At 52.0% G+C, this 12,622-nt stretch overlaps 3 protein-coding genes across 3 annotated transcripts; 1 reads left to right on the forward strand and 2 right to left on the reverse strand.

Annotated features, from left to right (window-relative positions):
• Window positions 1–4,677: 4,677 nt before the first annotated feature.
• On the forward strand, window positions 4,678–5,772 carry BROUX77_007846 (uncharacterized protein; the record flags this gene model as incomplete). Its single annotated transcript, XM_073752985.1, has 1 exon — window positions 4,678–5,772. One exon carries the CDS (start codon window positions 4,678–4,680, stop codon window positions 5,770–5,772), a length of 1,095 nt encoding a protein of 364 aa, XP_073602139.1.
• A 2,783-nt stretch (window positions 5,773–8,555) lies between these two features.
• On the reverse strand, window positions 8,556–9,248 carry BROUX77_007847 (uncharacterized protein; the record flags this gene model as incomplete). The annotated part of the gene is made up of 1 exon (XM_073752986.1): window positions 8,556–9,248. The coding sequence occupies one exon, from the start codon at window positions 9,246–9,248 to the stop codon at window positions 8,556–8,558; it is 693 nt and encodes a 230-aa protein (XP_073602140.1).
• A 2,452-nt stretch (window positions 9,249–11,700) lies between these two features.
• On the reverse strand, window positions 11,701–12,597 carry BROUX77_007848 (uncharacterized protein; the record flags this gene model as incomplete). Its single annotated transcript, XM_073752987.1, has 1 exon — window positions 11,701–12,597. The coding sequence occupies one exon, from the start codon at window positions 12,595–12,597 to the stop codon at window positions 11,701–11,703; it is 897 nt and encodes a 298-aa protein (XP_073602141.1).
• Between the last annotated feature and the right edge of the window lie 25 nt (window positions 12,598–12,622).

Genomic DNA, 12,622 nt, shown 5'->3' on the forward strand with positions numbered 1-12,622 from the left:
AAAGCTGACTTGCGGCACAGGCATGCCAGGCAAAAGACTGGGGAATTACCTGAGAGCCCTGACATGTGAAGTTCCAGTGAATCTTTTCATTGCTGAAAGCAACGTCTTGAAAGCAGTGGTTTTTGGGGCGGGGGGGGGGGGGGGGGGGGGGGGGGTTGATACGGCATGAAGTATGCATGGCCCATTAAGAGGGCGTGTGTTAACGAAAAAGGGGCGCCCAGGAAGGGCGCGCGCCCGTCAATGTCTCAAACCTTTTATTTTTCTTCTGATTTATCGTGGGACTATGAATTCTGAAACGTAGGAGGATGTGGGGATGTGTGTGCTAGGGTGGCAAAAAAAAAAAAAGAAAACAAAGAAAAAGAAAAAAAGAAAGCCCCGGACGGCAAACGCGAAGAGCCCAGAAGCTAGCTTAATACACTACACCGCACCAGCCAGACAACTCTTCAATGCCTGTATGCTTGTAGGCGGGCGCGTGAAACGAAACAAAATATTAGTCTCTCTCCACGCCGGCTGCGGGGCTTGGAATCTTCTTTTGTGGCCTGGCGTGCCCCCCAGACAAAGACAAGAAAAGCCGTCGATCGCCTAGCTTGTCTGGTGGTCGACTTGTGTGTGCAACGGGAATTACTTGTGTGTCTGATATCCTAGGCCCAAAGACTCGCGAGAAAGGACACTATGTCCGGCCCTGGGCTGGCCATCCTGGGTTGGGAAGAGCTGTGCGGTAGGGCCATGGCAAGGACTGAAGAATACGAGCTTGGAAAAGTACGAGGTAGGACGGCTTTCAAAGATCAGGCCACGGCGACTACGGGGCAGTGGGTGGTGATGGGCATTCAGCCTTTCCTTTTCCCACACAACTTCAAGCCTGGGCTGGTCAAGGAGCCAGAGCCAAAGCCAGAGCCTTGCTCTCACCACCCACGTCGGCCAAGCCACATAAGAGGGAGTCCTATCAACTGTCAAGGCCAGGGACTAAACAGCCTAATGTAACGGCGACGTTCGGCCGGCCATCTTCTTTTTTTTCTTCCTCCTGTGCCGGCCGTGTACCAGTGGATAATTAGGCATTTAATACGTTTTGTCCGCCTCCTCAGGTTGCTCTCACGGGCTCTTTTCCAGACAAGGCTCTTCTATGCAACAAACAAACAAACCGCACGGGCCAGACCTGCCCATGAGCTTTTACGTTCAGAGGGGGCCTAGGACGGTGGGTGGTAAGGGGTAGAGGGGAGACACACATCGCTTGGCCTTGGTTGTGCTGTCTTCTTTGTCTGTGGGCACATCTCTCGGAGCTTTTTTTTTGGCCTTTTGTCTATCCCCGTCTTGCTTCTTGGCCGAGACCATTGGGGATGATCCAAAAAGCAAGGGGTCTGGACTTGTTCAAGTATCCTGGCGAATTGGGATTTGAGTTGTGCTCTGGACAGCCGGTTAGCTTGTGCTCTTATTCCATCGTATTGTTTTGGAACTCCCTGATAAGTTTTGAGCGGTAGGGTTAACTTGCCCATCCGCCACCAAAAACTTCTCAGCCCTTTTTGTTTTTGACATTTTCTGTGCCCCTTGACCGGTGATCATGGTCACGATTGTATAGCAGAGTCTCTGCTGGAGGAACTGTAGGTTTTCTTTTCCCCGAGGTTAGTTTTTCCCTGAACCCATCCTTTTCGCTCCACCGAGATAAAACTATACAAACAACTACTGCAGAGAGCCGTTCAACTTGACACCCGAATCGGCTAGTCGATGGGCTTTCCATAAGGCGCAGAAAAAAAAAGTGTTTTGAAGTTAAAAAAGAAAGAAAAGAAACATGGCCCAGGGGGGACAAGCACTTGGCGGCTGATCTGTGGTCTTTGATTGGCTGAGAGCCACTTATACCGCATCAGCCACCTTAACCGGAAGCGGTACGAGGGGCCCTCAAAAGAACAAGGGACAAGGAAAAAGGGACAAGGGACAAGGGACCGACCTGACTGGCGGAAGAGGGGAAAGCAAGACCCAGGGAAAAAAGGAGAAAAGAAGAGAGACTCCGTCGTGAATCGGCCAGAATACTTGTAGATCCTCCGTAATGCCCGAGTTGGGAACAGTTAGAGCACATGGTCTAAAGGGAAGAGCAGAGTACTATCGAGAGCCACCAAGACGGCACACTAGAGAAGAGTAGACGCTAGGCCAAAGTGGGCATCCCGGGTAGGGAGCCTCGCCAAGAGACAAAGACCATCTCGTGGTCTTCAAGCGCCGTCAGGGTCTGGTGATGTCCGATTCGCAGCATTCCACACCGCAGGTGCGTGAGATCTTTGTCTTGCGTCATCTAGACTACGATATTCTGCCTGAAAGAGGTGCATTTTGTATTTTCTCGTTCTGGTCGCATCATGTGTGTCTTGGCAGTTGGCTATCGTCACCTGCGCCATAATTTACTCTTTTGCGTAGACGAACCCCCTCTGTTTCTTTCACGGCTTTCATGAGCCCCTTCGCCTTACGTCGCTTGTAAAACTGTGAAGAATAATAGAACTGCGTGAAGTGTGGTAGTTGGACTTACTTGTAACTAACTAACTAACTAGTTAGATAACTAGTTAGTTAGTTGTACTGACCAGAAAAAGCTTTCGGAAACAAGGGAGTTGAAACATGACAACGCCCCCCTCCAGTAAGCATGTTGTTCTAGGTCTGCTGATGGATGTGTAAAGGCTCGACAATAATATATCTTGACGCTCTCGGACCCACGGCCTTTTAAAGCTTGAATTACAAGTTAGGTTATTTTGAAAGATGGCCGTGAAGCTTGGCTACCATGATGTATGCCAGCTATATGCGAAAACATCACATCTCGCTGGGACGACAGCCAAGCTATTCAAGCCCAGAAGCTTATTCTGGAGTATGTGTGGTGAGATAAAAGGCCTGTATGCAAAGGCAACAGGACGAGTAAAGCGCGTGTGAATTTCAAGATGCATGTGATAGCCTGCCGTTTCCGCGAGTCGGAATGGTGAGGCCGTAGACTCGTAGGGCGAGCCAGATGGATCGTTTCACGATCGCCCTTCCCTGGGCCTGACAACTGCCGGCATATTGTCCCTCCGACGGCCAAGTAACTGAAGTGCTCAGTTTCCAGATATGCTGGTGATGATGGCCTAAGAGGAGTTCTCTCATCTTGCGCGTAGTGCAACAGCTTGTGTTTGGCGCGTCTGGTCTTTTTTTGGCCCTCCGAGACACGAGCGAGAGGCTGAGAAGGGGGAGACCGAATCGCATCGCTTGGCGTGTAGAATGTCTGTGTGGGTGGACCTGGCAGGCTAAATGCAGCAGCAGAAATGCGACCAAAGACCTGTCAATGGCCAAGGTGTGGGAGAAGACGGGGAAAAGTATACCGATAACGTATCGATACAGCTGTCACGAGATGCATTTTGGAGTGCTTATTTGGTAACTAATGATTACATATCAGACTCGGCTGGTGCAGTTGACCTAGGTTCTCACTACCCGCCTTGTGGTGTGTAGCAGCCGAAGGTAGCTTGGGACAGGATGCAAAGCTGGAAAGCCAGTCTTGTGCATAGACGTGTGTATAGTAGCTGGTTAGAGTTGGTTATGTGATGTATCGATTGATATTGCAGCAGGAGAAGCGGTGGTGGCAGCTTATGCGCTTGCATAGTTTTGTTTGTGATATAACCAACTACTTTTTGTGTATCTTGTATCTTGAGTCTTGATTCTTGTGGCATCTTGCGCTTGTATCTTGTACCTGAATCTTGCTCAAGGCTTCTTGCCTCCCGTATTATTCCTTCCTTTCTTTCCTGCCTCCCCTCGTGGCTCCTGCCTCTTTCAACCCGTGTGCTTGCTCTTTCTGCTCGCCCGCCCTGCCGGATTTGCCCAAGTTGTTCTTTTTTCTGGGCTTTTCCAGCAGGGAAGGTACGTACTCGTGCGTGCATGCTGGGGCTCAAGTACTTGGCAAGTGGGGTGTGTGTGTCACTGGGAAGGAATCGGGAGTGCATATAGTCTTCAGGGGCGTATAAAACAGAGAAAACAAAAAAGAAGGTACACTAGGAGGAGGGGAAGTAGCTGCCCAGACTCAAAGAAAGGAACCCAAAAAACGACTCATTGACAAGACGCCAGAGACAAGGAAACCAGCAGGCGTCTACGTAAGATGTTGCTTCTTTCCTCTTGCGACGTATTGGGCACTGGCCAATAGTGGTACAATTCCAGCTCCGCCAGAAGGCAGGGGCCGGCCTGAGGAAAGGCCTCAACCGACTTTGACTTGACTACTCCTTCCCGTTGATTCTTGTATAAGAACCGCCCTCCCGGCCCCTCATCCACAGCTTCTTCTATCTCCTTTCCAGATCATCAGTCTCTGAGCTTTCATTCCTTACACACAACCACCATCGAGGCCTAGGTCCTTGTCCACTGCTTTTCAATTCTTCAGCTTTCTCTTGCATCACATTCATTTCTTTGCCCTCTTCTTGACCACATTCTTTCCTGCCATCAGTCAGCTGAATTATACAAAAAGCCTTTCTTTCTAAGAACTTGATCTGTTCTATTTGCTGGCCGCACATCGACTTCGTCTTTTGTCGTCCATCGCTTTTCATTCACTTTTTTTTTTTCATCGATCTCAAGTGGCTGGTTCGCTTGACTTTGCATTCATTCATTCGTCTCTCAGACTCTCTCGATCTCTCACTCACCATACTTGATATCTATCAACTCACAAGTCTTCCCATCTACACAAACGCAAAATCCAAAATGCCTTCTTTCACCAACGTCGCTTTCTCGGCTCTGTCCGCTGCCGGTATCTCCACCGCCATGGTCAGAGTCACTCCCGCAGTCCCCGTCGCTCCCACGACTACCGTCCCGGCCGTGTCCCTCAGCACCGGCGGTACCACCCCTTCTACCAACGAAACCTACCCCAACTATGGCACCACCTACACCATGGTCCAGAACTACAACACGACCAACTTCTTTGACAACTTTGAGTTCTTCACTGCCCCCGACCCGACCCTGGGCTACGTCCAGTACGTTGGTTCCGAAATTGCTAATGCCAATGGTTATGCCGGCTACTCTGAAGGCGGTGTCTACCTGGGTGCTGACTTCGCTACTGTCAACCCCGAGAACGGCCGTATGAGCACCCGTGTCACCTCCAAGCAGACCTTCTCCAATGGTCTCATCATTGCTGATATCGCCCACATGCCCTTTGCCGCCGGTGTCTGGCCCGCCTTCTGGACTTTCGGCCCTAACTGGCCCCACTCCGGTGAGATTGATATCATGGAGGGTGCTAACCTTGACGTTAAGAACCAGATGACTCTTCACACTGGACCTAACTGCATCATTGACACCGCTGGCAGTTCCGAGACAAGCTCTCTCGTCGATGCCAACTGCAACAAGGGTGATGGCAAGCTTGGTTGCTCCCAGATGACCCAGGCTCCCATTGGAGCTGAGTTCAACGCTCTTGGTGGCGGTGTCTACGCCATGGACTGGACTGCCCAGTACATCTCCATCTACTGGTTCCCCCGTACCGGTATTCCCGAGGATATCATTGCCGAGAAGCCCAACCCTGCTAGCTGGGGCACTCCCGTTGCCAAGTTCAACAGCGGCTCTGGATGTGACATTGGCTCTGTCTTCGCCAACCACAACATCATCTTCAACACCGACTTCTGCGGTGAGTGGGCCGGCAACGAGTGGCCCAGCATTAGCGAGCTGACTGCTCTGGCCCCTACCTGCAAGGAGTACGTCGGCGCCAACCCCGAGGTCTTCTCCGAGGCCTACTGGCTCATTAACTCTGTCAAGGTCTACGATGCTGCCGCTGCCGCACCCAAGGTTGGCCGCTCCTTCCGAGCTTAAATGTCTTGGCGCAACGAACAAGGGCTGACTGAGTCAGTCTTTGCTTGGCGGTCCAAACCCATGTGCCTCTTTCCCCGGCGTGTCTTGTGCTTTTCTTTTTGTTCTGCGTTGCTTCTTTCGTCTTGGATTTTGGTTGACCTATATTTGCATTTTCGTTGGACTTCTCTTCTTGCACCCTCGTGATCTCACGATGCGCTGGTGAATGTTTGAGCTGGAACTTCCTGCCCCCGGCCATGTTGTTGACAATACTGCCTGTGGCACAAGTCTGCTTGCTGTCTACTCATCCTCACGACCGGGTCTACATTTTGACTCTTGTATCTAGCTCTTCAAATCAGTGTACATTTTCCCCACAATTTTTTTTGGCTCTTTGAGTCTTAGGACAAGGCGTTGCATATTTCTCTTGGTACAGGTTCTGGCTTAGCATTTCCAATACATATACCCTACATTATGATCATACAAACCCACATCTCAGTGACGGCAGTTCCATGCCTTTGATGTAGCATATGCGTAGTAGTGATCTGAAAGTAGGACGTGTATAATGTAAAAACGAAGGTGGGAGTGTGTAACAGTAAAACAAAGAACCTCCAACTAGTAGCTAGTTAGCATGTCTGTAGTGGTGGTGGCAAGTGACAAACCGAGCTCATAAAGGGCTAGACTAGATACCTGTCGCAGTTAGAGATGTCTAAAGCTTGCACATCACTGATGTACTTTCATAGTACACATCTAACTGCTGTTTTGTCAAGTTCAATGTTTCAACGTCTCATGGTCTAGCGTGACAGTTGAAGTAAACCTCTATTCCGCCAGGGTGAATGCCTGTTGTCACTACATGGGAAATTGAAAATAAAGTATTAAGGTATGTATGTACATACAGAGATCTAAGCTTGTGCTTGAATGTACATATGTAGTGAGCTAGCGTTTGTGTCCAAAAGATTCGAGAGAGTCTAGAAGCCCTGTTTATGTTGGGTTAGCGCAATATCATCTAGCTTTTGAATTCAGGATGACCAAGTTCCATACCTATTTGGTGTCCAGTGAATTCTTCCTGGGCCATTTATTTACTGTGGAGATCCACTTGCCAAAAGCGCTAATCTTAACGCCACATCTCTTATTTGATGTCGACCATCTGAAGTTGCGTCCTATTTATGTATAAGGTCTTTTTTATGATATATCCAGAGGAACTGGCTGAAGACATTTCTCCTTCTTCATTTTCATTTGAACTATCCTCGGAGCACCTTCACTAACACGCATCACGCCTGAAGTGGTGCCACGTAGTTACACAAGGTCGTGGTGTAGACAAGTGCTACTGTAAAGCGATGGATATGAATATCATTGGCAGAAATGCGGCTTGAATGGTCGTCTACGTTTTCTTTCGTTATTGTGGGTTTCTATTTTAGCGTGGTGTCTCAAGGTGTACTAGTCGAATGGGCGTCACGGGCGGCTACTCGATCTTTGAAAAGCAAAGATCGTGGAATTAGCAGGTCTACGCCTGAACCAAAAGCAAGAATGCTTGGAACACGGGAACTCACGCCTCCCAGAACGACTCTAAAGCTACCATAATGGACCCAGTAATTAGAAGATGAAGCAAAGCAAAAATGAAATACGGAAAATATCATGATCTTCTTGGACGCTGATGTCCGGTTCATGAGGCATCGCTTACCCGGGCCCCTCTGTTCCAATTTCTCGACTCTCTCGGTCAACGTCTTCGCCCCTCGTGCCGTTTTCAAGAGACGTTCTAGGTATGACCTACTACACCGCTTTTATAGGTTGTCAAAATCAGGGGCACAATATCCCGACTAAGCACTACAGGAAAAACCCTTCCGCCTAAAAACCCATACAATAGAGGGGTAAGAGCGGAAGACGGTGTAAATCTTAGATCGGTACAGACCTGCAATAGATATACGATTCACACATAGGCACTTGTACGTCCAGGTCATGTGGGCCGTCCTTCTCGACTCTGCGTCTCTTGCAGCCTAGCAGCGTGTTATGCCCGAAGCTGTTGTTGTTGTTGTTTATTTTTACGCCGTGTGCCAGGGTTCACTGGTCGAATGGGCGTCACAGGCGGCTAGTCCACCTGTGAAAAGAGTATAACTATGAAAAGAGCAGGTCTGCACCTGAACGAAGAGAACAAACAGCTGGAACACGGAGGCTCGCAGCCTCCAGAGCGACCCTAACGTCACCACAAAGGTCCCAGTAAAACAAATAACGAAATACAAAGAACTAGACAAAGGAAAAAAAGTAGAAAATTACTCGGTCTTTCTGCCGGCCTATGCTTGGTTGATGAGGCGTTGCCGCCCGGGGCCCCTCTGTGCCAGTTTGTCGACTCTCTCGGCCAACGTCTTTGCCCCTCGTGCCGTCTTCAATAGACGCTCTACCCATGACCTGCTGTATCTTTTCTGTAGGCCTTTGCATGTCCAAACATGTGGGCCGTCTTTCTCGGCCCCGCATCTCTCGCACCCCAACGGCGTGTCGTGCTCGAAGCGGACGTGGTACTTGTCTAAGTCTCCGTGCCCCGACCTAGCTGCGAGGACTCTGCCGACGCTGACTCGGTTGTGCTTTCCGGCCGTAGCCTTCCATGCCACCGGTGCTTCCAGATTTCGCCCGGTGCTTTTCCACCATCGATCTGTCGCTGCTTGGAACTCCCGCTTGCGCCATCGTTTCAGTGCAGCCAAAGTCCACAATGGGTTGGGCTGGGCTGTTTCCTCTGTAGTGGCCTCTTTCGCCAGCTGGTCCGCTCGCTCGTTTCCCGGGATGCTTCTGTGGCCCGAAACCCACCTAACTTCCCAGCTTCAGCCTGGGTGTCCGTCTTTCCACTTCCGCATAAGGTCCCTTGTTTCGTCTATAGCTTCCTGCGAGGTGCCCCAAACTGGGAGCCTGGCGTTCAGCCTATCCACCACGCTGCGGTTATCTAGGCAGATGACGATTTTGATGTTCGCCGTGTTTGCAGTGGCATTGACTGCTTCGGCTGCAGCGTGTCTCGCCGCGATCGCCTCCGCATCCGCAACCTCTGCCCCGACCCCCAGATGCAGTTTGCCTGTGGCCAGTTCTTGCCCTTGCTTGATCAAAGCCCATCCTGAGCCGGCGTAACCTTTGGAGTCCTTGGACCCATCTGAGTACGCCCACAGAATTGGTGAGCTTTCGTCTGTGATCTCCTGGGTGTGCCTTTCTGCTTCCTCCAGCTTCGAGCCGTAGGCCGTCCTTCTTTCCTCAGGGGCGGGAGCACCGCCATATCTGGCCCAGCAGTTGAGCTTCGTGTATCTATTCGGTAGTGTGCCCAGTATCCAATCCGTCCATCCGTCGAAAGCGTCAGGGATATGCACTCCGTGCTTGTACTTGGCTCTCCTGATAGCCTCAGCTCTGATAGTGTCGTCAAGGATCACCGTGATCGGCGGGGCCCCGACGGCGTGGTGTACCAGGTCCACTGGCGTTGTCCTGTAGGCGGGCGCGGCTGCTCGGTATGCGGCCCTGGCTACCACGTCCATTTTCCCGGTGATGGTCTTCATGCGCTTGTCATCTGACATGTTTCCTCGAGGGGCTGGCCACCAAGTGGCTGCCGCGTAAGTCAGGTTTGAGATCACGCATGCTCTTGTCGCGTTCACCATCGCCTGGACTTCTGCTCCCTTGTAGCACCCTGCCAAAATCCGCATCGCATCAGCGGCCTTGCGAGCTTTCCTCATCATCACTTCCGTGTGCCCTTTGAACGTGAGTTTCTCGTCGAAGTGTACCCCCAGCCATCGTAGGGCGTCCCCATTCGGCGTGGGTATGACTTGGGATCCGTCTGCCATCTTTGCTGCTGGCCCTTCTGTTCCCTTCTTGTGGAAGTGTATCAGTGCCGTCTTTCCCTGGTCCAGACTGAGTCCGTTCGCTTGGCACCAATTCTCCACACCCTGTAGATCCCGCTCCAAGGTTCTGGTAGTCTCCTGCAGGTTCCGGCCCGTCGCCAACAGACACCCGTCATCTGCATATCCTCTGAGCATCTGAATGCGGTATAGGGGACACATGAAAAGCATGAAGAGCACCGGTGAGACTGGCGATCCCTGAGGCAGAGTCCCTGGGAGCATCTCTGCTGGCGACACCTCATCGTCTATCCTCATCCTCGCTGTCCTGTTTTCCAAAAATGATTTGACCCATCCACAGTAAATTGCTGGCCACTTCTGTTCCACAAGCCTTTTCACCATTCTGTTTGGCGTGACCGCATCGAACGCGCCCTTGACGTCAAACGTGAGCATCGATGCCACCTGTTTCTGTTTCCATGCGTGTCTAACCTCCGTCACCAAGGATAGGGTCAGGTCCGCCGCCGCTCGTTGCGGCACCGCTCCAGCGTAGTAAGGGTGTATCACACCTCTTTCAAGGGCCTCCCTCGCTAGTCTTCTTGCCATCAATCTTTCTAGAGCTTTCCCAAGCGTGGGGAGTAGTGAGATTAGTCTAAACGACCTCGGGTTGTTCTTGTCGGCCTTACCTGGCTTTGGAATTGGCACCAGGCAGGCGGTCTTGAAAGGCTTGGGGTGATGTGTTCTTTCGATGCACAGCCTAAAAAGTCTAGTGATGTGTTCTCCCAGTCCTTCCCATGCCAGCTTTAGAGCCTGGTTAGGAATGTCGTCTAGTCCTGGGACCGTGTTCTTAGGTGCAAACACGGCGCTCTTGACTTCTTCAACCGTGAGATCCAGTGTGAAGGGGTGGCGGTCTTCCCGTATCGTCGGAGGTGCCACGTCCGGCAGTCTGTTTCTCACATGCGCTTCCAGCAATGCGTCGGCCTTTCCCGCAATCGTCCTGGCCAGCGTCCCCTCAGTTGTGCGGACCGCCGGTAACTCGGTGCGCGTGGTGCTTCCTGTCCAGCCCACGGCTTTGTAGATTTCCTTTGTCTGGGCCATTCCGTTTATCTTGCCGTTGTAGAAGGTTGCCTTTGCTCGTTTAATGGTCGCCAGGTACTCTCCTCGGGCAGCTTGGGTGATCGCAGAAGTGCTCCCCAGGGCTCTTCTGGCTGCCAGTACTTCTTTGTGTCTGTCCTGGCACTCACGGGTCCACCATGGATGGTCTCTTCCTCCGTTCTTCTTAGCCTTTGTCAAAGCTGCCTGGGAGATGCTTGTCAAAATTTCCTCAGTGAGTCTGTCCAAGTCAACGTTTCCTGTTTCTTGGGTCGTCCACCACCGGTCAATTCTTGTGCTCTCGGTCTTTGCTCTGTCGAGTATCGCTTCTGGTCCATCTTGTGCAATTCGCATTCTCGCTCGGTCGTTTTTTGTCACGGGGGCTCTCGTCAGCATCAGTTCCAACAAGGTGTGATCGCTTCCCACATCCACCTCGTCATGTGACCCAAACCATCCCACCTTGCTGTAAAGCTCGCACCCTATCACTGAAAGGACCAAAACGCCCCCTCTCGCGTGTGTTGGTATCCCGGGGTCATTCAGAACCAACATGGATCCGCTCTCCACCCAGTCTACCAGCTCTTGTGCCTGCGGTTCTCTTCCTTCGGGGGGCGCTTCGCCATCCCAGATTGGATGCCTTAGGTTGAAGTCACCCACTATTATGGCTTTTCGGCTTGGTCTTGTTTCCATCAATTTTTTTGCTGCCTCACCGCAGCGTTTGGATCCTCTCGGGGCGTTGTATGCATTGGTGATCCGTATCTCTCCTCCTTGCGTCTCCACCACCAGGCTTTGAATGTCCGGGTGTGGAGGTTCCCATTGCAGTCCACGTGCCTTCACATCTTCTCTGCAGAAAATGAGAACGCGTGGCCTTTATATCCAGTCATCGGTTGGCGCGAATAGCCTGTATCCTGTTATAGACACAGTCTTCGGTCTGTTCTTGTCTCGTACGAAATGGGGCTCCTGTACACATATGACGTGCGGGAGGTGTTTGACAGCAGCGCTTGCCAGTGCCGCCTGTGCATTTTGTCCTTTGCCGAGGTTCGCCTGCCATAGGAGAAATTTGTTGGTTTCTCTATTCATGAGTAGTAGGGGCGTCGGTGATTTCCATGTCGTCGGTAGTCTCCGCTACCTTCTTCTTGTTGGCCGCCGTGTCAGTTCCCGGAGTCGCTTTTTCCTTTCTGACCTCCTTTCCTGTCGCATTTCCAGTCGTCTCCTTCTCGGCGGGCGATGGGCCTATTTCTGTGCCCCGTATTGTCGAGTCCGCCCCCGCCCCGCTGGCTTGCTTACGCTTCCGACCCTCTCCCTCCGGGTCTTGTGCTTCTAGAGCGATGTTTCCTTGGCCAGCTCTGGCCGCCCAGGGTGCCGTTTCCGTGGGGCATTTGGCAACTGAGTGCCCGGTCTTCTTGCATCTGGTGCAAGTCACTGTCTCTTCCTGACATTCTTTGCTGTCATGTCGGCGTCCACACTTCTCGCAGCGCCACGTTTGCCTAGGTTCACTGTAGAAAGCCTTTGTCTTTTGGCCCATAAAGTTCACCTGTTTGGGGCGGCTCTTCAGCTCCCTAGCCTTGAAGGCTGCTCTAACTGTGGCCTTCAGTCCCTCTCTCAAGAGGCTGCACGCAGCCGGGGCCACGCCGAAAGCCTCCTGCACGTGGTGCTTGGCCTTTGCTTCATCCATGGGTACGAGCACCATCTGTCCCTCGGTGCTCAGCTCGTACCACGAGGTCTGCTGGTCTCTCAGCGCTACCCATACCCATGGGTCGTCGACTTCGGCTTTCACGCCGGCTCCCATGGTCTTGGCCACCGCGGCTAGTTCCTCTGCTGTCAGTTCTGCTCCCTTGTCCGGGAGGATAGCAAAGCCTGTTGCCGTCTTGTTCGCCCGTATGAACTTTCTGCCCTTCGGGGCTGCCTTGTTCACCACGCCCAGCACTGCCATGGGGTGTAGGTCGCGCAGTTGATGCTCCTGGTCCATTCTCAGGAAGACTCTGTAGTCTTGG

The sequence above is a fragment of the Berkeleyomyces rouxiae genome (assembly GCF_048999995.1).
Source record: "Berkeleyomyces rouxiae strain 22BRR77 chromosome Unknown BrBRR77_ptg000012l, whole genome shotgun sequence".
Classification (NCBI taxonomy): domain Eukaryota; kingdom Fungi; phylum Ascomycota; class Sordariomycetes; order Microascales; family Ceratocystidaceae; genus Berkeleyomyces; species Berkeleyomyces rouxiae.